The following is a 24190-nucleotide window of genomic DNA, read 5'->3' on the forward strand; positions in this document are numbered from 1 at the left end:
GAAATTTTTTTTTTTTTAATTTTTATTTATAAAATGGAAACACTGCGCAAGGACTGGTGTAAGGATCCCGGTTCGAGCCCCCGGCTCCCCACCTGCAGGGGAGTCGCTTATTTTTAGCTAATTTATTTATTTTCCCTTTTGTTGCCCTTTTTTACTGTTGTAGTTATTATTGCTGTTGTTATTGATGTCATAGTTGTTAGGACAGAGAGAAATGGAGAGAGGAGGGGAAGACAGAGAGGGGAAGAGGAAGATAGACAACTGTAGACCTGCTTCACCGCCTGTGAAGCGACCCCCCTGCAAGTGGGGAGCTGGGGCTCGAACCAGGCTTGAATCGGGATCCTTTCGCTGGTCCTTTTGCTTCACGCCATGTGCGCTTAACCTGCTGCTCTACCACCCGACTCCCTATTTATTTTTTTAATGAAAGAGATTTACAGAGCAGCTATAGTTTTTTTTTTAGCTATAGACTAGAGCAGCTATAGTTTTTTTTTTCCCCCATTATTTTTGCCTCCAAGGTTGTTGCTGGGGCGCGGTGCCTGCACTAGGAATCCACTGCTCCTGGAGGTCATTTTTCTCTTTTGTTGTCCTTGTTGTTTTATCGTTGTTGTGGTTATTATTGTTATTGATGTACTTGTTGGGTAAGACAGAGAGAAATCAAGAGAGATGGGAAGACAGAGGAGGAAAGAAAGACACCCTCAGACCTGCTTCACCGCTTATGATTCGAACCCTCCCTGCAGGTGGGGAGCTGGGGGCTGGAACCGGGATCCTTGTGCTTTGCGCCACATGCATTTAACCCGCTGTTCTACTGCCCAGCCCCCAAGTTAGATGATTTTTTTAAACAATAAAAAAAAAATATTGCCGGACTAGCTTCGCGGGCGGGAGACAGACGACCAGGAACTCAGGGCTGAGCTGTACGCAGTATCTCTATTCATGTAGACCGCAGGACAATCTAAGCCAAGCTAAGCTAAAAACTTAACTATAATCATAATCCTGTCCTTATATATATACTTGCCAAGTAGGGTGTAAACAGGATGTGACATAGAGAGGGTGGAGCGAAAAGAGATTGGTGGAAATCAGGGTGTGACAAGGAGAGGGGGGCGGAGCAAAAAGACATCGTGAACCAGTGGGGATTAAACCAATGCCCTGCAGGCATGCCGGCAGCGTTTAGCTAACAGTGGTTATGTAAATAGAATACAGTGTTAAACAGGGGGATTAAACCAATGAAACAGAAGGGGTTTTAGAAGCATACCAACAATATATGACCTACACACCTAAATAAAATGGATGCTATTTTATTTTTGCTACAGAAACTAGCCACCTGAATTCTGCCAAAATGAACTTCTCTACTTGTTAGCATTGAAAAATTTAAGCACATTTTATATGTCATTTGTATGTCATTGATTGGCATACATTGTTTTTTGAATTTTTTTTTTTACTAGTTTTTCATTCAAATAAGACTAAATAAAAATTTAGGATTTAGGAGGCCAGTGAGTGGAGCCCTTAGTTTAGTGCACATGTTTCCATGGGCAAGGAGCTAGGTTCAAGACATCAGTCCCCACCTGAGGGGGAGGGGGGAACTTTGTGAGAAGTCAAGCAGTGCTACAGATGTCTCTTTCCCTTTCTTTTTGTCTCTATTCAATAAGATAATCAAAATATTAAGTAAAATTTAGAATGTAAATAAAATATTGGGTATTTGGGGGGTGGGTGGTAGCGCAGCGGGTTAAGCGCATGTGGCACAAAGCCCAAGGACTGACATAAGGATACCGAGCCCCCGGCCCCCCACCTGCAGGGGAGTTGCCTCATAGGCGGTGAAGCAAGTCTGCAGGTGTCTTTCTCTCCCCCTTCTGTCTCTCCATTTCTCTTTGTCCTATCCAACAACGATGACGTCAATAACAACAAAAATAAAAACAAGGGCAACAAAAGGGGAAATAAATACAAAAAATTTTTTTAAAATGGGCATTCACTTTATTTTAAGATGTATTAGAACCTGAGTGTCACTCTGACACACTCAACACTGGGGATTGAACTCAGGACCTCATGCTTGAGTGTCCAATGCTTTATCTACTTATAGTACCTCCAGGACCACCAAGAATCCATACATATCAGCTGATATCCTCAGTATTATTCTCAACATCACTTAATTATGTTATTTATATGGAAATTGTTAAAAATTACCTCTTCAGGCTAGGTAGTGGCACACTGGGTAGAATGCACCATGAGCAAAGACCTGAGTTCAAGCCCTTACCCCTCCTCCCCTGTATGGGGGAAGCTTGGTGACTGGTGAAGCCGTGTTGCAGGTGCCTGTGTCTCCCTATCTCCCTCTTCCCTTTCAATTCATCTGTATTTAACAAAGAATAAAATGGTTGCTGTGAGTGGTGGATTTGTCATGCAGGCAACCCTAGTGGCAACTGAAAAAAAACATTAGAGTCATTGCTGATAACTGTATACATGTAACCATTTTAAAAATCTGTGTTTATATAGGTGGCAATTTTATGCCAGTTCCTCAGAGAAATTGACTACAAAACAGCCTTTAAATCACTGCAGGAACAAAACAGGTGAAGGACTTTTAAAGTAAAATCATGTTTTTTTGTTTGTTTTCTCTTTTTGGCTTAAGAATGAGGAAGTAACTGAATTCTCTTTTTCAGTCATGACGCTATGGACTCCTACTATGACTACATATGGGATGTTACCATTTTGGAATACTTGACTTGTATCCTTTATTCACATATGTGATATGAGAACTATTCATCCTGTGAAGTAATTATTTAATATTTATTGCCCAAACCACAACTGGAAAACATTTGAGATTCGGTCATGATATTTTAATAGTATCAGATTAATTCTTAACGGATTTGTTTAGATCTTCATCATAAGAGAGGAGAAACAGATAAAAGACAAATCGCAGTAAGTTCCTTTATGACTTTCTTCAGAAATGTATGTATATATTCCCTACTGTCAAACCGTTACAGAGAATTGAAACCAACAAAATAATTTGTGTGTGTCTGTAAGTAGGGTTTCACACATGTTCAGTTTCCAGTGCTACAGACTGCTTCATTCAGATAGAGAGGAGGTGCACTATAGCATGAGAGCCATAGCTCCTCCCATGTGGGACTAGGACTTGAACCTGGGTCACATACATGGCAAGGCATGCACCCTACCCTGTGACTTCTCTTTCCAACTCCAAAATTTGGTTCTTATAGATTACTTAAAAAAAAATAATTTATTCCCTTTTGTTGCCCTTGTTGTTTTATTGTTGTAGTTATTACTTATGTCATTGTTGGATAGGACAGAGAGAAATGGAGAGGAGGGGAAGACAGAGAGGGGAAGAGAAAGAGAGACACCTGCAAACCTGCTTCACCGCTTGTGAAGCGACTCCCCTGCAGGTGGGGAGCCTGGGGCTTGAACCCAGATCCTTACGCTGGTCCTTACAGTTTGCGCCACCAGTGCTTAACCCGCTGCGCTACCGCCCGACTCCCAGATTACTTTTATATATTTATTTTATTTATTTATTCCCTTTTGTTGCCCTTGTTGTTTTATTGTTGTAGTTATTATTGTTGTTGTCGTTGTTGGATAGGACAGAGAGAAATGGAGAGAGGAGGGGAAGACAGAGAGGAGGAGAGAAAGATAGACACCTGCAGACCTTCTTCACCGCCTGTGAAGCGACTCCCCTGCAGGTGGGGAGCCGGGGTTCGAACCGGGATCCTTATGCCGGTCCTTGTGCTTTGTGCCACCTGCATTTAGCCCGCTGCACTACAGCCCGACTCCCCCAGATTACTTTTAAATAGTTCCTATTTTGATAATATGAGCTGTTTTATGTTTATTTAAAAATACTGAATCATGTCATTTTTTCTTTTTTTTAATATTTTTTAATTTATTTATTCCCTTTTGTTGCCCTTGTTGTTTTATTGTTGTAGTTATGTCATTTTTTTCTAGACCAGATCATCAAATGGTTTCTCATCTCACTGAGTCAAAGGCCTTACGATAGCGTGTAAGAACTCATGACTTGACTTGTAGTTACCCACCTCACTTTCAGCTTTGTAAACTTTTGTTATATCAGTACCCTTGCTGATCTTTATATGCTGAGAGCAGTTATCATTTTGGGCCTTTGGAATTTTGCCTTGAGGGCCATTCTTTAACTTCCTTCAAGTCTCTCTTCAAATGTCACCTTAGTAACCATACTTTCCTACCATCTTAAAATATACTAATATCCCTTGGCCTTCCTCTTTTCCTTACAGTGTACTTATTCATTTTTATTTAATTTTTTGTTTTATTTTTATTCATTTATCGGATACAGACAGCTAGAAATTGAGAAGGGAGGGGGAGAGGGAGAAAGACACCTGCATCCCTGCTTCACCTCTTGTAAAACTTTCTCCCTGCAGGTGGGGACCGGGGGCTTGAACTTGAGCCCTTGATCACTGTAACATGTTCACTCAACCAGGTGCGCCGCCATCCGCGCCCCCCCCCCCCCCCCGTTATTTATTTATTTTTACCAGAGCATTACTCAGCTCTGGCTTATGGTGGTGCCTGAACTTTAGGCTTGAAAGTCTTTTGCATAATCCTTTTGCTCCCCAGCCCCACAATGTGCTTATTCTTAACTTCCTTTAAATTTTTTTCTCCACATTTGCCAGCATCATATATATTCATATCTCTCTCTCCCACCCCCCCTCCTCTTAGGGATAGGGAGTTGGTTTTGACACCTGGAGTGAATGATAGCTTCTACTTAATAGATAACTGTTTACTAGTTACCAAAAAAGTGAATTATCTACATTTGATTTAAAGGACAAAACAATGTCAATTTGATGGCCATTTTTACATTTGCTGCATCACTATGTGTAGATATTTTCCCTTTCACTGAAATTTATAATAAAGTAATTTTAAGATTAATTTATTCATTTATGAGAGAGAGGGAGAGAACTAGAACATCATTTTGATGTTGGAGATCGAAATCTGGGGTCTTCTGGTTGACAGTTAATGCTTTATCCACTGAGACCCCTCCCCCCACCCCTGACTACTGTAAATGTTTATTTTTAATTTTTGTAAAAATGGCCATTGTTTAGGGGAAATAGAACAGCAGCAGCTTTTTCAGTAAAATTGAACATTTGATGAGCAGCTATTCAAAATTCCCCCAGTTCCAGTTTTCCCTAGGATGCAAAGGCAAGACTGAAAAGCCCCCAGTCCTTTGTTTTTTCTTTTTTGTTGAGTCCTGTTGGGGAAAAAAAAAACCCTCCAGTTATAACAACTGTCCTTTCAGCTCTTATAAATTGTTTCATCTTCTAGTACTGATTTTTACTCATGTGTCCCACCCTACCCCCCCCTTTTTTAAAACCAGACCACTGTTCAGTTCTTACTTGCTGGTGCCAGGATCAGACTTGGGACCTCAGAACCTCAGGCATTAAAGCTGTTTGCATAACCTTTGTGCTGTTTTCCCAGCCCAAATTCTTCTCTTAAGTCCCTGTCTCCTCTCTCTTTTACATTTTCAATAAACTTCTTACTTTCGGTAATATTTTGATTACACCAGAATTTTAACAGTGCAAGTCCTCATGAGTTAGTCTTGGGTATTGTGGCCCTGAGTGTCAGCTTAGAAATTTTCATTTCAGTGGAATTTGCATTCTATACATTAACCTGTAACTGTACACAGCATTGTTTCTCTCTCTTCCGCCCCCCTTCCCCCCACTCTGGTAGGTTCTGCTAGAGAGCAAACTCTGAACTTCATGTTGAGAGTCCATTACTCACAGTCCCATGTTCCAGTCACTTCATTACTATTCTTAAGCCATTTTCTTAAACTTCATTGAATGCCAAAGCTAATGAGTATTTTTCAGTCCTTACCTTGTTTACATTTCCTTCCTCTCTTGAAGTTCTTGATTACTTTGACTTCTCTGACACCATTTTATCATCTTTAGTTCTCTACTTCTTAAACTTGGTTCTCCCAAGTTAGTCCTTGGGTTGCTTCCTGACCACCCTGCATCCTCCTCATAGCTTCAACTATTGCCCACACAGGGTGTATGTATTCTTTCAAATATTTGATCCCTACTCCAACTATTGCCTTAATTTTGAACTTTAAAAAAAATTCATATAGATTTGAATTTCATGAGAGAAGTCAGAGCACTGCTCTGGTACATGTGATACCAGGGACCAAATTTGGAGTCTCAAGCATGAAGTTCTCTGCTCCCTACCAGCTGAGCTATATCCCTAGCCTCTCTTTTGGACTTTTGATAGCCACTCCTGTTCAAGTTATCTCGCATTCTTTTTGAAGAGGTATGCAGCAATTAATTCCTCTACACTCTATTTTTCTAACAAATTTCAATTAAAAAAGTCATATTTTTATTTTAACTAGAGATTCAGTGAGCAAGATGCCAAGATAAAGACTAGTGCACTGCTGAGCTCTGGTTTATGATGGTGCTAGGGATTGAACCTGGGGCCAGGGAACTTCAGGCATGAAATAAAGTCTTTTATATAACCACAGTGCTGTCTCCCCAGTCCTTTTAAAAAACAAAAACAAACAAAAAGCCCTCTGGTCCAGAGGCTTTTATTTTTTCCCCAAGATTTTATTTACTTATTAATGGCATTGCTCTGATACGTGCTGCTGGGAAATGAACTTGGGACCAGATTCTGCTTTAGAGTCCAATGCCTTACCCATTGTGCCATCTCCCAGACCACCCCAGTCCTTTTTTTAATTGTTAAAAACTTATTTGTGAGAGAGATAAAGGAGAGAACCAAAGCATCAGTTTGCCAGTCTTGGGACTCAGGACTTTATGCTTCAAGGTCCAGTGCACTGTACCACCCCTCCAACCCCCAACCCCATCACTACTCTTTAAAATGTATAACTTGTAATTGTTTTGAAGTTTCCCTTCAAGCTACATATCAGAAGTTTTTGTTTAAAGGACTAATTGTTTTTTCAATCTAAAGATAACTCAAGGTTTTAAAATATGTTCTTAACTAAACACTTCATGGCAAAGTGCTGCTATGGTATATTTTGTAATCACTGAGTTGTGTCTCAATTTTAGAGTACTGGAAGTTATTCTCACATTAAAAACCAGAAGCTTCGAACATGAATTGTGATCTTTCAAATGTATGTTTTTACCAGAGCACTGCTCAACTCTAGCTTATAATTCAGGAAAGTAGACCTGGGTCTTGGAGCCTCAGGCATAAAAGTCTTTATGCATATCCATTCATGCTATCTTCCCTAGCCCAAAATATTTATAGACAAATTCAAGTTATGTTTTTAGGAAACTTAAATTACTGCAGAAAACTGTGAATTTTGGTCTAATTCTATTAATATTTTATTGTTTCTGGATTTTCACCACTCAAGGCTAACGTTTTCAGATAGATAAAGAGGGAAAGAAGCCTCAGCAAGCAACAAAGCTGCCTTTAATTCAGTGGGGACTAGGCCCAACCTAGATTGTGCACATGACAAAGGTCACTAAGCGTGCTGTCTTGCTGACCATATTCTCTTTTTGTTCAAGTTAATCTTGATTTTTCCCCACAACCCTTAGCGTGTAGGTGGATTTATAATACATGCAAGCATTATTCTATCAAGTATCTAATAATAACATTTTTTGTTTGTTTTGGAAGATCAAAGCCATCGGCCAGACAGAATTGAATGCGAGCAACCCAGAAGAAGTGTTACAGCTGGCAGCGCAGAGAAGGAAAAAAAAGTTTCTCCAAGCAATGGCAAAACTTTACTTTTAAGCAATTAGTGAACTTTTTAACTTTTATTTTTATTTTTAACAATGGGCTAAAAGTAAATATTAAAAGATTAAGTTTATATGATACATATGTACATTTAGTGGTGGCTTTTTCCCCCCCAGACAAAATACTAAAAACATTACTTAAAAAAACAAACTAAACAGAAACTTAATAACAATAGCTTAAGTTTATAATTTCTTCAAAGAGATTCACATGTGTGCTAACAGAATTAACTAGGCATCTACTAGTTTGTTTTCTGGTTAAATTCACTGGAGACTGGAATTCATTATAAAAACTCATTTAAAATACTTATGTGTAGTTAGTCTATGTACAGTAAGTTCTTATGTCAAGTTTTTGTTCTGTTTTAATAAATAAATTTGTAAGAGCAGTATATATTTAATACTTTTTCCTTAAGAAAATAGAAGTTTAGGTCAAGTGTTGAATTTTATCACTTTGACACTGTCCTTTAATAATGTAGGAGTTTAAAAAGGACCAAAAGATTTACAAAACATAAATAAGGCCTTAATGACATTAAACTTAAAAAAAAAAAAAAAAAAGACATTAGGGATACCTTAGAGTAATAAAGAAGTGACTTTCTCATATAAATAGTTTGAAAGGATACTTATTTTTTTTCACCCAAGTTTGATATATAAGACGTTTACTTTACAAACAAAGCCTCTAATAGGAGTCAAAGCATTTATCTTGTTTATAAATTTCTTTGGTAGTCCCACAGCTTAGAGCAGTTCAAACACCATGCTCATCTAAACCTTGCTGGTTTAAAAAAATGTTATGACAAGAAGGCAAATAAGCTAGTTAGAAAACAGATTAAAGTTCACCATTTGTAAAAGTTCAAGTTTTATAACAGCTTGCTGCAGCAGCTGTAAATTAGTCACCTTATTATAAAACTAAACCTTTGTAAACAAGTTTAAATTTTATTTCAAGAACCAAATTGCACAAGTCATGAGTGCATTTTCAGAATATAAAAAACTAGATTGAAAGTATGGTTTCACTTAGTGTATCCTTTAAGGTAGCACTTAAGTAGTCCAAAACTCCAATGACAAAATAGTTTACCAAGATTATTATCAAAATACCAAGTTTATCCAATAACACTGAACCTTAAAAAATTTTCTGTGGCATAAGTTGTGACTGACATTTATCTAGTCACAGTCACCTTGGGAACTGAAGTCACATTTGTAGACAATCCGTTTTCTCTGAATAGCTAGCAAGAATAAACCTAAATTTCATTTTTTCCTCAGTGCCATTTTTTTTTTTAAAAAAAAAACATTGTAGAATGGCAGTGAAACTTCTGAATTGATTAGGATGGTCATAGCACTATTACCATGGAAATACTTGAGTTCAGTTCTATGAAATTTTACCCGATACATAGTTCCAGGTTCCCCCTCCCCCAGTTCTTTAGTGTTTTCCTGGAGGCTTTTCAGTGCTTTTAGGTGGTGTCATAATCCCTCCACTGCATACCGGTGACAACTGTCCCCTCTTTATGAAGGTATTTGTATAATTTACTTCATCCTATACATGTGGAGAAATCAGAGATTAAAAGCTAAGATAAAGCAATGATCCAGTTAAACAGTCAAACCAGAGTTCGGGGTAGTCAATAATAGTGTATATTTAATAACTGACTAGTCACATTCTAGAGGGTCAGTGTGAGTTGCTGTAGTTTTGTGTGTGTATATATAAACATATTGCTCTTATGCAGTGCTGGGAGTTAAGCCCGGGGTCTAATGCATGGTAGCATGTACACCTTACCAGGTTAGCATACTTTCTGGTGCCTTCTAAGTGTTTTTTTTTTTTTTTTTTTTTGAAGCTTTTATTTGGACTACATTGACATTAATCTTAAGACTTTAAAGCTTGCTTTCACTTCATAACTTTTCTTCAGTCTGAAATCACATGCTCATTATAACTATCTCTTTATCATCTTACACAACTACCCAAAGTATTATCCCACAGTACATTTACTAAGTAGTAAGACCAAAAATACATACCAGCATAACCAGATAATTTGTATGTGTCTGGATATTGTGTCTATCTTCCATGGGAACTTTCTTGAAAATTTTGAGCTTTGCTGGACTGGCATTTTTTACAACATTGGCAAAAGGCACCATCCAGCCCACACATTCTGAAATGTTGTCCCATTCCAAACCTAGGTAGAGAAAAGTTAGAAAAATGTGAAAGTTATAAGATGGCTAGCTAACTTGTTTCTGCTTCCATTTCTTTTATTTTGGATAGAAACAGACATTGAGAGGGAAGGGGGACATAGAACACCTGTAGCACTGTTTCACTGCTTGTGAACCTTCCCTCCTGCAGATGGGGACTGCGGATTTGAACCCAGGCCCTTGCATATGGTAATGTGTGCTCAACCAGGTGAGGCCACTGCCCAGCCCTCTGTTTCCATTCCTTAAAAGGGATTAATTTATTATTAGAGGAAGAACAGAGCACTACTTAGCTCTGGCTTAAGATGGTGTCAGGGCTTCAACCTGTGGCCTCTGGGGCCCCAGGTATTCCAGTTGATACCTTAACAGGCTGAGTCATCTCCCTGGCCTTGCCTACACTTATTATTTATTTATTTATTTATTTTCCCTTTTGTTGCCCTTGTTTTTTTATTGTTGTTGTAGTTATTGTTGTTATTGATGTCATTATTAGGACAGAGAGAAATGGAGAGAGGAGGGGAAGACAGAGGGGGAGAGAAAGATAGACACCTGCAGACCTGCTTCACCGCCTGTGAAGTGACTCTCATGCAGCTGAGGAGCCGGGGGCTCGAACCAGGATCATTACACACCAGTCCTTGTGCTTCGCTACCGCCCGACTCCCTGTTTTTTTTTTTTTTTAAATCAACATGTTTTCCAAATTGAAACATATCATTCTCTTAACTCTATAATAAGATTTTTTGAAAGGAAACAATAAGGCTCCATTGCCCTGCCTTTATTAAAGAATAGTTTCATGCCTGTAGCTATATATCCACACCAAAGTTCTTATGTCATCACACCAGTTAGAACCTTGTTTCCCATCACCCAGTCCTTTTGGTAATGACCTTGGACTCAGCTTTTTAGCCAGTACCTTCTTAATGAGATGAAATCATCAAAATCAAAAGAACTCTTAAAGCAGAGCTTATAATCATATTGACACATGTATTTCCATTCCATTTGACATTTAAAAATTTTTTTTTGGATATAGTTCTAACAATTGAAGGTAGCTGGGCAGGGAGACAGTATAGTGGTTATACAAAAGACTTTCGTTCCCAAGGCTCTAAGGCCCCAGGTTCATTCCTCCCAGCACCACCATGGGTGAGAGCTAAGCAGTGCTCAGGTTAAAAGGGGGAAAAATAACTACAAAAAAATTTTTTTTCCTTGGTTTTAAATTCCTCTTTAGCTGGAACTTAGAGTGATACAGACTTAGTACCTTTAAAAATTGTGAATGGGGGGCCAGGTTGAGTGCACATGTTACAATGTGCAAGGACTCGAGGTTCAAGCCCCCAGTCCCCACCTGCAGGGGGAAAGCTGTGCAAGTGGTTCAGCAGTGCTGTTGCAGGTCTCTCTGTCTCCTCCCCCATCTTGATTTCTGGTTGTCTCTATTAAATAATTTTTTAAAAGTTTTTTTTACCAGAGCACTGATCAGCTCTGGCTTCTGGTGGTACAGGGGATTGAACCTGGAACTTTGGAGCCTCAAGCATGAGTCTCTTTGCATAACCACTATGCTATCTACCCCTGTCCAAGATAAAATTTTTTTAAAAAAGCTGTGAATAGGTAAGAAAGAAGATAACCAAAAAAGACGTCTTACCAGAGGCTTTCTTAACCACTTCTATTGAGGTAAAATGACATAAGGCAGCAGCAGCCAGTATTCTGTACTGGAACTCTAAGGAATCAATGGATAGAATACAGAGATCTACAAGCTGAAAAGGAAGATAAAAGAAGGATGAGAATTCTTAGTTCCTACTAAATACCAGCCAGTTAATAATTTATAAAGTGGTTATGATCTAGAGTATATGTCCAGAATTACTAAAACTACTAGGTTCCAAAGATAAATAAGCCACCACTTGGAAGGAAATTGTTTTGGGGTTATAGATAGGACACAATCATACAAGTAGGGAGTAAAGTTGTGCTGGGATGCAGTGTAATGCATTAAAGGGTACCTAGGCATGGCAGCATGGTGGACTCAGGTTGGGTTGGCACCCAGTTTTGTAGAATTAAATGAAAAAAAAAGAAAAAGGGAGGATACATTGAGGACTGCATGCACACATTACCATGTGTAAGGACTAGGGTTCAAGCCTCCAGTCCCCTCCTGTAAGGTGGTGGGGGGGGAGAAGCTTGACCATCAGTGTAGGGTGTTCCAGATGTCTCTCCTCCCCCTTCCATCTCAGTCTCTGTCTTTATTCAATAAAGTTTAGAAAAGTAGAAAACCGGCAAGGAACAGCTTTCGTTTCTTAGGAAAAAAAGTCATTTGAAAACCAAAACTTCACTCTGGCACATGTAATGCTGAGATCATGCCTGTGAATACAATGCTTTATTTATTTATTTTTTGTGCACCTCCTGGGCACAAACTTAATTTTTAAAAATTTGGTACTGGGAATCAAACCTTGGATCTAATAAATGCAAAGCATTTCAGCTATATCCACAGCTATAGATTTCTTTCATTCCTTATTTTTAAAAGCCTGAAGCTGGAGAACTAGAAGATAGCTCACCCATTAGGGCTTACGTTGAGGTGGTACAATCCCAACAACAAAAGCACTTTGATATAGTGGAATGGTGTAAAACGACTAGGTTCAGAGACCTGTGGTAACGAGTCTAATTAAGATAGTTGGGCCCAGGAAGTAGAAGTAGGATTGGGGAAAAAAAAAATAGAAGAGTTGAAAATAAGCTACTGTTAACTATTACATATCTCTAGACTGTTTTCACACTATCAAAGGGGTATAGCTATCTATGATAATGTAGGATGCTAAAAATTCTGATGGGAAAAAGAACCTTCACTAGAAAGATTAAAAACTACGATGCAATATATATGGGGTCAAAAATGTTATGTATCAGGGCTGGTTGGTGGTGTAGTTGGTAAAGCACATGGTAAAATTTGCAAGGACCCAGGTTCAAGCCCCTGCTTCCCTCCTGCAAGGGGTAAACTTCACAAGTGGTGAAGCAGTGTTTCCAAGTGTTTCTTTTCCCTTCCCCTCTCAATTTCTCTGTCCAAATAACAACAAAAAAATCTTATGTACTGAAATTTTGTTCTAGTCACAGAGTAAATTTAACTTGATGTTATTTAAGACTACAGACATTAGCTAGAGTTCTAACAGTAGCATACAGTCAGTACCTGAGCTATCTGAATGAACTTTTCCTGAGAATACTGAGGTAGAAGAACTTTAGGAGCATCTTTAAGAGCATCAACTTGAAGGAAGAGATTCAGCCAGGAGATGGCTGTTACAGGACAAAGTTCCCAGTTTAAAGCCTGTTAATGAAATTCAAATATCTGTTAATACATGTAGGTATATACACATTACATAGCTACTTTCTTAAATCAGTTAAGAAGTTTCTGCTTAACTTCTTCATCCAGTTACCTTACCATCTAAAGAACTGCTTGTGTTACAGTTTTTTCGATAGAATCAATTTTTTTCTCTAATCTTTACTGATAAAGCCCCTTAGGCCTATTATTCATTCCTCCTTATGTAATGTCTTGCATCTCCTCTTCTCCAGAGTATGTTACTATTAAATTGTCCCTTTTTATTGTGTTCAGTGATTCATAGCTAATTCCATCCAGCTCTTCCAAGAACTGACAATAGACATTTTCTTTGTTTATGTGGTCTCTACTGTTTTCTGGTCAAAAGGTAAATTTAAATAAGGGAAGAGAAATACCAATTTATTAATATATTTCTCTCCATGAACCCCTGGGACTTTACTATTTGTATAAAGTTTAAAATAATCAGGAGAACAGAAAACTTGGAAATTCTCTCTTCTTTCTGTTCTCTTATTCAGGGATGCATCAAGTCTGAATCTGGATAGCTTTGTTTTTAGAACAAGATCAACATGCCAGTAAGACCCCATTCTAACAGAACTATCAATAGTTGTAGATAATGTTTTCCTCTCCAGCTTCTTCCTAGTATTAGCCCTTTATCTACATATAGAAAGTAAAAGGCACTGAAATAATTCTTAATTCTTTTTTTTTTAATATTTATTTTATTTATTTATTCCTTTCTGCTGCCCTTGTTGTTTTATTGTTGTAGTTATTATTGTTGTTGTCATTGTTGGATAGGACAGAGAGAAATGGAGAGAGGAGGGGAAGATAGAGAGGAGGAGAGAAAGATAGACACCTGCAGACCTGCTTCACCGCCTGTGAAGGGACTCCCCTGCAGGTGGGGAGCCGGGGTTCGAACCGGGATCCTTATGTCGGTTCTTGTGCTTTGCGCCGCCTGCGCTTAACCCGCTGCACTACAGCCCGACTCCCCTTAATTCTTTATCTGTTCAAAGGAGAAATTCGGAACTAAGATTTGAGAATTATTACTATAATTCACTTATATACATGTGGTGGTTGCTACATGTATTTTCAAAATCTTATCCTTAAGTTACTTTTAAATTCAAAAGAATACATCTACAATATAAGAAACTCAAAAAGTAAAGGCATCAGTATTATTACCTTCAATATCATGAGTTCCATCCTCAAGATATCATCTTCACTACAAGCACCATCAGTAACATAAGCAAACTCTTGGAGTTTAGGAGCATAGATTTCCTTTAAAAATGGGAATTTGAATTAATATTAAGCACAGTTGAAAAAAAAACATACTTAAGGCGTGTTTACTTAAGGACACCTTATGAAGTGGTTGGGCATCTTAGTAAAATCATTCTATGATAGCTGAATTATACTTAGTTCTTTTCTTGCTGTTGCTGAGCTTCACTGCTCCAGGCTTTTTCAGACAAGGAGGTCGGGCTCAAATCTATAGATCAGGCAGATGGTAAAGCAGGTACACCACTCAGATAAGTTATCAATAGATTACTGGCCCTATACTTATTTTCATATATATATATACATATATATATATATATAATCAATCAGAATTTTAAGTCTAGGAGATGGTGCAGTGAATAAAAGAATTGCACATGATCTCTGGCATTGCATGTGCCAGAATGATAGGTTTTTTTCTCTCCCTCTCTCAGTAAATAAATGATTTTTTTCCCCTTAAGGATTGATCTTGAATATATTGTTTAAGAAGAGATCATAACTACCAGGAGAGAAGTTCGTTGCCTTTTAATCTGGTACCACTAACAGCTACAGAAGTAATAGTTCATTCTAATTCAACATTGCACTTATTTCATCTCACTGGCTGACTGGTTTTCAGAGAACATTCAGTTGAATCCTGTGATTCCATAAATTTATCTAGAGAAAGACATCTGTATACTGTTTGGCAGTATGAATCAAGAAATAAGCATTTCACCTTAATACTAATTCTGGGATCTAAACCAGACAGAGTAGACTCAAGATCTGAAGGAAATTATGGATTCCTTCCATCTAAACCACAACGTTCATAAGATATGTCTAAAAAATTCTTAAAAGGGTTAATAGAGAAAACAGAAACATTTCCATCACTGAGTTAATTTACAAAATCCTCCCAAATTATGGTAAATGATATCTATATATAAACTTGAACACTTACCTCAAGTTTGGAAGCAATGAATAATGAGGTAATTCCAATGAGTTGAAGCATATTTTTATTTATATCCTTCTGTGTCAACATAAATCTATCAAAAAAATCTTGTGCAAGATAAAATGTTTCCCTATGAAGTGTGTATACTTCACAAACCTAAAGAATCCAAACATTTAAAAATTATCTTTTGAATTTCTTCAAACTTACATTGACTTTAGAATACATTTAAGCCTTATATTTGGTATCCTAAATATCCAAGTGATTAAATTTTAATTCAAGTAATTAAATTTTACTAGTTTTAACCTTAAAAAAAATTTCCCCCTATAGTAGGGGACCAGGGGCTTGAAACCATTTTCTCATGCATTGTACTGTATGTTCAACCAGGTGTGCCACCACTTGATCTCAAAGTTTTTCTTTTTGGTAATGGGGAAGCTAGGGAGTGAACCCAAGGCCTCATACATGTAGCATTCTACCACAGCTATATCCCTGGCCAACTAAGTTGCTTCTTCTTCTGTTTTTTTTTTTTTTTTGCCACCAGGATAATTGCTGTGGCTGAGCACTTACACAACTCCACTGTTCCCAGCACCCATTTATTTTCTGATATAGAGAAACAAAGAGGAGCACTTATTGCTTTTGAAGCAACCCCCTTTAGATGGGGACTAGAAGCTTGAACTTGGGTCCTTGTGCATGGTAATGTGTGCACTCTACCAGGTGCACAACCACCAGGGCTCCCTCAACGTTTTCTTACTCTAATAGTTCCACTAACTCATTTTAGGTAAGACATTCCACTAAAAAGTAACAACTGTCATTCTTTGAGTGCTTTTACCTAATTTGTTTTCCATGTTTTATTGCATTGGCTATGTATTCGAGAAAAATGAGTAACACTGGTGATAATCTTTAAATCTATTCCCAATTTACTGCATTTCATACTTATTGAAATCCTGTGATTTTTCTCCTTTAAACAATTAATGTAATAAATTAAAATTGTTTAATTTCCCCCATGATATTCAAAAGTCAAGAACTTTAATCTTAAACCCATGATTGAAGTAGAATTTTCCCTTCTAGTTTGTATGAAGAGTAAGATAACTTGACTCAAAAGAACATTTTTTTTTTAATTGTTGTAGTTATTGATGTCGTCATTGCTATATAGGACAGAGAGAAGTGGATAGAGGAGGGGAAGACAGGGAGAGTAAGACACTGCTTGTGAAACAACTCCTCTGCAGATGGGGAGCCGGGGCTCGAACCAGGATCTCTAGGCTGGTCCCTGCGCTCTGTGCCACCTGCGCTTAACCTGCTGGGCTACCGCCCAACTCCCTCAAAAGAACATTTTGTAGTAGTAAAATTTTTTTCTCATAGCTTGTGAGATCTACTCTGTCACACGTTGCTCCACCAAAAAGCTGATATAATTTAGATTTTCTATTATAATATATCACATCTCTGGAAATACAGGGACACTGTAAAGCAGGTATCCAAGGACTAGAGGAACATCAATCTGTCATCAACATAGTGCCATTTTCTAGATAACCATTATTACCAGAAATTTTGAATTGGGTTTGGGTTATATGGCATAACTATGTCTTCATAATTTCATTCTTTTCCTTTTTTTCCAGGTAGAGAGTGAAAGAGAGAGAGAGAGAGGGAGGGAGAGAGAGAGAAAGAAACAGAAGGACAGAAACTGCTGCAGAGCTCCTCTCCTTTGCATGGTGCTCTTACATGGTGGCCAGGGGTTGGACCTAGATCCTTGTGCATGGCAAGTATGCCCTCTATTTTTTTTTCCCTCTCTCCTTCTTCTTCTCCCCCCCCCCATCCTTCTTTTCTTCTCAACCAGAGCACTGTTCAGTTTTTATAGTGGTGCCAGGATTGAACCTGTGGGCTCAGAGCTCCAAGGCATTCAAGTCTATTGCATAAACACTATACTAGCTCCCCAATCCAATTTTACTCTTTTTAAATTTATTTTTATTTATTTATTTTTTTACCGGAGCACTGCTAAGCTCTGGTTTATGGTGGTATGGGGGATTGAACCTGAGATTTTGGAGCCTCGGGCAGTAACATCTCTTTGTATAACCATTATGCTATCTACCCCCACCCTTAAATTTATTTTTATTACTGGGTAGAGACAGAATTTGAGAGGGGAAAGGGGGACAGGGGGAGAGAGGGGGGGGGGGAGGGAGGCACCTGCAGCTCTGCTTCACCACTTGTGAAGCATTTCCCTTACAGGTGGGGACCAGGGGCTTGAACCCAGCTCCTTGCACACTGTAGTGTGTGTGATTAACCAGGTACACCACCACCTGCCCACACCCCCAGTTTTATTCTTGTAGGCATTTTCTTCTTTGGTGCCACACCTCCAAAAGATGTCTGCTGGTAACAGATTAGTGTATCATAATAAATATGAAGGCACATAAAAAGGACATTTACATATTTTTCCATGATAGAAAGTAAATTGGGGGCAGGGAGTAGATAACATAATGTTTATGCAAAGAGACTCTCATGCCTGAGGCTCTGAAGTCCTGGGTCAGTTCCCCGTACCACTATAAGCCAGAGGTGATCAGTGCTCTGGTATTAAAAAAAAAAAAGTGGGGTGGTCCAGGAGGTGGTATAGTAAGAGTATTGGATCATCAACCATGAGGTCCCGAGTTTAGTCCCTGGCAGCACATGCACCAGAGTGATGTCTGATTCTCTCTTCCTATCTTTCTCATGAATAAATAAATTCTTGAAAGTAAATTGGGGGGCCAGGCCTTGGTACACATAATGTGCAAGGACCCGGGTTCAAAACCTCACTCCCCACCTGTAGGGGTAAAGCTTCATAAATGATGAAACAGGTCTGCAAGTCTTTCTTCCTGTTTATCTCCCTATCCCTCTCACTTTATCTAGTCTATCAAGTATAATAGAAAAGGGGAGGGGTTTAATTTATATTGCTCAAACATACCTCTAAGAGCCAGTCTAGAAGTATTGACCTCATTTGTGGTTCCAAGTCAGAATGAAGAACTTCAAAATGTTTGTCATGAATGTATCTGGTCTCTTTCTTTAACATGTTTAGCCAAACATCATTTGAACATCCCCAGCTACAGAAAAGGAGAAAATAGTGTGACCTACACAATATGCAACTCAACTTTAGACACTGAATAACTTTCGGTTAGAACATGGAAGAAAATGCCCTTTGAAGTAGGAAAAAAAATGCTACCGTAATTTTTCAGAATCAGTTTGTTTAGAATGCAAAATTAGAAGCCTGGAATTGTGTAGGAATTCAGACTATCACCATTTAAACTGACAATTCAAAAGTTTATTCTGGCCCTCATTTCTTTAGTTTATTAGAGTCTCTGTCTTCACTTTTATTCAGGAAAGAACATTTTCACTCTCTTTTACTAAGATAACCATGTTTTCTCTAGAGCAGTACTAAAAAGTTAAAATATATGATTATTGTACAGACAAATCTTGATTATCTGCAAGTAGAACATCAGTAGTCAATTGCAGTAAGTGTAAGGTGAGGCAATTCAGGGAAGGTGAATGTTGAGGAGTTTCAATGTTTGGCTCCACTAGTTTGTGAATATACATAGTGTAAACGGTGCCTCTCAGTCATATTCATTCACTACAAAAAAGGGCTAAGTTTAGACACACTAGCCTTGATTATGAACAAATAGAACCGATATAGCAAATTAAAGTGCCGTACATATTAAAATGCTTTTAAACAATCTAGATATTTGAAAAAGATGATTCAGTTCTGTTAAGTTATATAGCATTTAGCAATAAAAATCATAGAACCAATGTGTGTGTGTATGTATGTTTCTTTTTTTTATGCACCAGAGTTCTTTTTTGCTGGGGGCTTTGTGCCTACATGACTTGACCATTCCTGACACTCTCAATTTTTAAAAATAATTCTTAAAATTTTATTTCAATTATATTTAGCTGTAATTTTTTTAAAATAGAGGCAGAAAATAGATATAACTATTATTTTGCCACTCACAAAGCTTCTCTTCTGCCTGATAATTCCATGTAGTAGCTGGGAGCTCAAACATGGGTCTTTATGTATGGTAAATTAAAGTATGTGCTCTAGCAAGTAAATTCTCTTGGCCTCCAGAATCAATGTTTTAAATACTTAACAGCTGCACACTCAGATAAAATAAAGCAATTTTTTTACAAGTGTTCTATCTCACAATGAGAGCAAATAATAAACCAAAACAATGCCATTATCAATTTAGCGCAATTTCAATCTTTGTTATACAACCACTAAACTTTTTCTTACCTTAATTCGGGTAAAGGTGAAGGATTAATGAAAAAGTTTTTAAATCTGTAATTTGTAAATCTGGACAAATCCCTTGTCTCTATCTCTTTGTGTGGCGTTTCAATGATAATGCAAGGGCTTATCCCTCCAGATAACACAGGTGGCCAACAATTCTGTCATTAAAACAAAGCAAACAATATCAGTGCAACAGGAAGCCACCTTTTGTCCTGGTTCTTTCATAAATGAATAAGCACTTACAAAAATCACAAAACTGAAGTTCTCCCTAGGTGTTCAGCAATCCTAGTTGGGGCACTCTGATAGAATCCCACCCCGCAGGCCCCTATACTTTGGAAGACAAATCTTCAAAATGGAACCAAATGACCATTATTTCCCTGAATCAATACTGGTTTCAAAGAACCATCATCCCAAAGCGTTTTCTGTACACTGCGTAAGAACAGGTATCAAAGGCAGGGCCCAAGGCTGTCAATGACCTCACATCCATCCCAGTTATGCTCAAGGAGCAACTATTTTAAACCCCACACCATAGACCCAGAGAGGGAACAAAGAGCAGTGCATTGGGCAAATTAGGCGGGCCCTGGTGCACCAGGCAGCTCCAAGAGGGAGGGACTTACAAAGAGGAACCAGCTGCTTCTAGGCAAACTTGCAGCTGTAGGACTCGGGCTCATACAAACCTCCCAGAGATAAGGCATTCCTCCTGACCTGACCTCTCTCGGGCCGCGTGAAGTAAAATGTCCGAGGAAACTTTCTATGGCCAAGCAGTAAGGCACAGACTCATCCCGCAACGGTTTCCCACCCCACCCCACCCCCACCAAAAAAAAAAAAAAAAAAAAGACCAAAAAACCCGCAGATTAGTTCTGCATTACCCTAATCTCATACTGTTGTTTCTTGGCGACCTCTTCGTTCTTTTTTTTGGCATCCTGAGAGAGAGAGAGAGAAGCCAACTGTTAAAAGAAGGTCACTCCAAGGAATCTCTTCCCCCCCCTCCTCTCTCCCCTTCACTCACCTGGGCTGCTTTCCTCTTCTTGCCCGGCACTACCTGGGCTTCTTGAGGGGAGTCTGGCTGACTGGGCTGGAGGTGCTGCTTAGCTTGCAACCGGCTACTGTGGTGACACATTAGAAGACATGTTTAGTCAGTCGGGCGTTGCCAAAGGAGCTGCCAACTCTGAAGCAGCTTTTCCAAGACAAATAATGTTTGTTACCTGCGTCTGGACATTTCTCTCCTTCCAGGTGTATAAAGACCTCTGTAGGGGCAAGAGAGACAGACAAGAGCGAGTGAGAGAGGAAAAGCCAGTCAAGTACTTTTTGTCATCCGAGTCCTCCCCGGAAAACGCCGATGTGACTGTGCTGCCAAGCCAGGGCTGAGCGAGGACACGTCCCGCCGCCTCAGCGTCCACTCGAGGCGCCAGCCCGCATTTCCTCCGTGTTTGCGCGGCCAGCTCGTCCGTGGCTTCAGATACCCGCCCCGCCACCCCCCGCAGCTCCCCCGGGGGGGTCCTTGGCCGCTTCCTGCAGCCCCGGTCCGAGTGGGGGCGGGGGGACCCGCTCTCGCACCCCGGCGGCGGCGCGGTGAGGGGTTCGCGGGCGCGCCCCGGGGAGCGGCCGATTCCGCGCCAATTTGCAGAGCGGGTGTCGGACGGGCCCGGGGCGGAGGGAACCGAGACTGTCACGTCCCCGCGTCTCCTTCCCTCCTTCCCGGCCGCCCGGTGCCCTGGGGTCGCTCGGAGGGGCTCCGGGACCCCGAGTCCACATGGGGGAGTGGGGGGGTGTGGGAGAGGGCTGGGGGGGGCTTAAAAATGGAGAGGAAGCGAGGCTGTGGTGGGTGGGCACCTTTGCTCCCCGTGAAGGGGACCCCGACCCCAGTCTCCTCAGCAATACACACCACCCCCCAAAAATAAAAAGCCTGAGGTAAAGAAGCCCCTAGAATTGAGGAGGAGACGGGGCCCGGCCGTAGCCTCCCATTTCGGCGCGACCCTTCCTCCCCGCCACCTCCCCGGTGTCCTGACAGGGGCGCGACGCGGGGTCCCATGCCCGCCCCCCCTCCATCCTCCTGCTTCTCAGCCCTCCCGAGTCTCTTCTGCCCTCGGCTCCCGCCCGCGGAACCGATCCAGCCGGGGACTCGGTGCCTCCCGCAGCGGGCCCGCCGCCCGGCCGCTCCTCACCGCTGACCCGCCACAGCTCGGCTCTCAGCTGGCGCCGGCGCCAACCCAATATATAGGCCGGGCCGGGCCCGCCCCGCACGCATGCGCCGGAGACTGACACCTCCGGCCCGCGCGCTCCCCTCCCGCGCGCGCGCGGCCCCCAGAGCACCGCCCCGCAGGCTGGGCCTCTGGTCTCCGCGCCACCCGCACCCCGGCCGGCCGCCAGCTCGCTCCGGCCTTCGGTCTTCGGTCTTCATCCACCTGTGCCCGGTGCCCACCTGCCCGTGCACCCCGTGACGGGAGGGGACCCTTTGGGCCACCTCTCCGCGCAGGTCGCTTCTCCCGCCACTTCGCCCTGCACCCTCCCGCCTTTAACTCAGGGTCTTGGGCTAAAAGGGCGCGATCCAGCCGAATGAGGGCCAGGCCGGGACACTGCGCCGCGCACCGTGTCCGAACAGTCATCGGTCCCCCATGTCGCACGCCCCACGCCGGGCCCGCCAAGGCCTGAGGGAGCCGGTGTCTGAGAGGAGCCGCGCTAGCCGGGAAGCCCCGCCCCTCCGAGCAGCGAGCCAGCCAATAGGAAGCGCGGACGGCGGCACCACGTGCGGCGCTGCAGAATGTAAACATTGCGGGCGCCGGCCACGTGTGCTGCCTTCTCTGCTGCCGGGACCCCGGGGCGAACCGCGGGGGCCAGCTTGGGCACCCCCGGGCACTGGGGAACTCGTCCTGCGCCTTGCTTCGGCTCGCCGATCGAGGTAAGTGTCCACCCCAATCCCCCGCTCCGGGCTCCCGGAGGAAGGGTCATCGCAACACCGCCCCAGTCCTAGCCCCTCCCGGCGGCTGGCTTTACATTCTGTTCCCTAGGCGCGAAACACTGCGCCCTGCCGTGCCTGTCCACCTTCCAGGCCGGGCCCCACAAAGGCGAGACACCTCTCTAGAGCGGGACACTGGTGGACTTGCCCCGTCACATAAACTCGGGGCCAAGCGGTCCGGAGATCGGCACCACCACGTGCAGGCCCCAGGCCCGCCGGGCGCCCCGCCCCACCCAGCCGCCAGCGCGCCCTCCGGAGCCCGCGCTAGCTGTGCGCGGGAGGGACTGCCCGCCTACGAGCTTGGACTGCTGCCTGCAGCTCCGAGGCATTTCCTTCTCTCCTCCGCACCCCAATCTAAACCTATGGAGTCCCCTCTCTGCCTCTCCTTGGCCCCCTCCTTTGGTGCGCCCCAGAACTGGAGGTCTCCTAGTAGGACGTGTCAATTGGGGGAGGGGGGGCGGGGACAGCCTGCAGGAACAAAGACCCCTGGCGCGCAGGAGCCTTTCTAGATTCAGAAGCGGCTCCCCCCAGTGGTCTGGGGCCCACGGGGCTGGTCCCTGTGCCCACCCCCTAATGAGCTTCTGGGAAGAGCGCGGCGTCTGGAGACGCTGCGCTGGTAGGATCCAGCCTTGGCGGGAGCCCTTCCTAAGATAAACCGGGAGGCGGCGGCCTGGATACTCGGGTCCCCGCCCGTGCGCCTCCGGGTGCTGTGCTGCTCCGAGCCGCCCTAGCCTTCTGGGAGCCTAGAAATAACAAGTGCTCTGCCCCTGAGGGGCTTTCGGGCCAGGACAGGCCTATTTTCACTCTCCATGGACTGAATTGGCAACAAGGGCAACAAAGGGGAATAAATAAATATATATTTTTTAAAAAGTGAATTGGATTGTCGAAATACACACACACACACACAAAAAGATGTGATTGTAGGGTTAATCGTGGAATATTGTATGTCCAGGACTGGGCTAATAAATTACTTGTCAATTTGACATTACAATTAGAAATATACTTTGGGCATGTTCTCGATCATCAGATGAACAGAGTGCAGTCATAGTATAGGTGAAATTAGAAACAATTCTGAGATAGTATAGTGGTTATGCAGAAAGACTTTCATGCCTGAGGCACCGGTGGTCCTAGGTTCAGTCCTCAGCACCAGAAGCTGGAGTTAATCAGTGCTCTAGTGTGGGAACTCGAAGTAGCTTGGCACAGTCATTATTTTTCTCCCAAATTTACACACGAGGATATATTATTGAGAGGTTTTCTAATACCTGGTCATGGGCCAAGTGACACTGTCAAAGGTACTTGGGCTGACCTCTTACATGGACTGGGCTTCCAGTTCTGCTCTTCTGCAGTTATGAATCTCTCCGAGCATGGGTTTCCTTTCGAAAAGCTATAACAAGAAACTCCTTTCAAGGGGTATTTTAAAAATGAAGTTAAGCTTGTATATTTATACCTGTCAGAACAGGTTCTCAGTGCCCTTATCTCCCCTGCCTATCCCTTTTACTAGTTTATAATCTAGAAATTAATAAGTTTAAGGCTCCTGAGTAAAACAGAGGGCTGTGTTTAGTCACCCTTTACAGTACTTGCTTTATGCCACATGTTTCATTGCTACCTCTGTTTTGTGTTTTTATGTTTATTTGAATTCTTTCTCTCTCTACTGATCCCGTTGTGAAATTACTTTGAA

At 41.8% G+C, this 24190-nt stretch overlaps 2 protein-coding genes across 5 annotated transcripts in view; one reads left to right on the plus strand and one right to left on the minus strand.

Moving 5' to 3' along the window:
* INTS8 (integrator complex subunit 8) overlaps nt 1-8951 on the plus strand; it is a 74390-nt gene extending 65439 nt beyond the window's left edge. The window contains exons 24-27 of one of the 2 annotated variants that reach the window (XM_060195973.1): nt 2479-2552; nt 2643-2707; nt 2858-2901; nt 7570-8951. In XM_060195973.1, coding sequence (XP_060051956.1) covers nt 2479-2552; nt 2643-2707; nt 2858-2901; nt 7570-7686 — 300 coding nt within the window. In that variant the 3' untranslated portion in view covers nt 7687-8951. Of the gene's footprint in view, nt 1-2478; nt 2553-2642; nt 2708-2857; nt 2902-7569 lie in introns of those variants that run through there. The other variant, XR_009551140.1, reaches the window with a different exon arrangement.
* Nucleotides 8902-22074, minus strand: CCNE2 (cyclin E2). Of its 3 annotated transcripts, none has more exons than XM_060195977.1 (12): nt 21979-22074; nt 20762-20803; nt 20566-20662; nt 20426-20479; nt 19563-19714; nt 18249-18384; nt 15332-15478; nt 14314-14409; nt 12997-13131; nt 11476-11587; nt 9684-9841; nt 8902-9210 (listed from the first exon to the last, which is right to left on the minus strand). In XM_060195977.1, the coding sequence occupies exons 2-12, from the start codon at nt 20773-20775 to the stop codon at nt 9097-9099; spliced, it is 1215 nt and encodes a 404-aa protein (XP_060051960.1). In that variant the 5' UTR covers nt 20776-20803; nt 21979-22074; the 3' UTR covers nt 8902-9096. The 3 variants fall into 3 exon arrangements, with proteins under 3 accessions (XP_060051960.1, XP_007532222.1, XP_007532216.1); XM_007532160.3 differs by lacking the exon at nt 21979-22074 and adding an exon at nt 21722-21758; XM_007532154.3 differs by lacking the exons at nt 20762-20803; nt 21979-22074 and having other exon boundaries at nt 20566-20676.
* Nucleotides 22075-24190: the final 2116 nt, after the last annotated feature.

Source organism: Erinaceus europaeus, chromosome 8 (assembly GCF_950295315.1).
Source record: "Erinaceus europaeus chromosome 8, mEriEur2.1, whole genome shotgun sequence".
Taxonomy (NCBI): Eukaryota; Metazoa; Chordata; class Mammalia; order Eulipotyphla; family Erinaceidae; genus Erinaceus; species Erinaceus europaeus.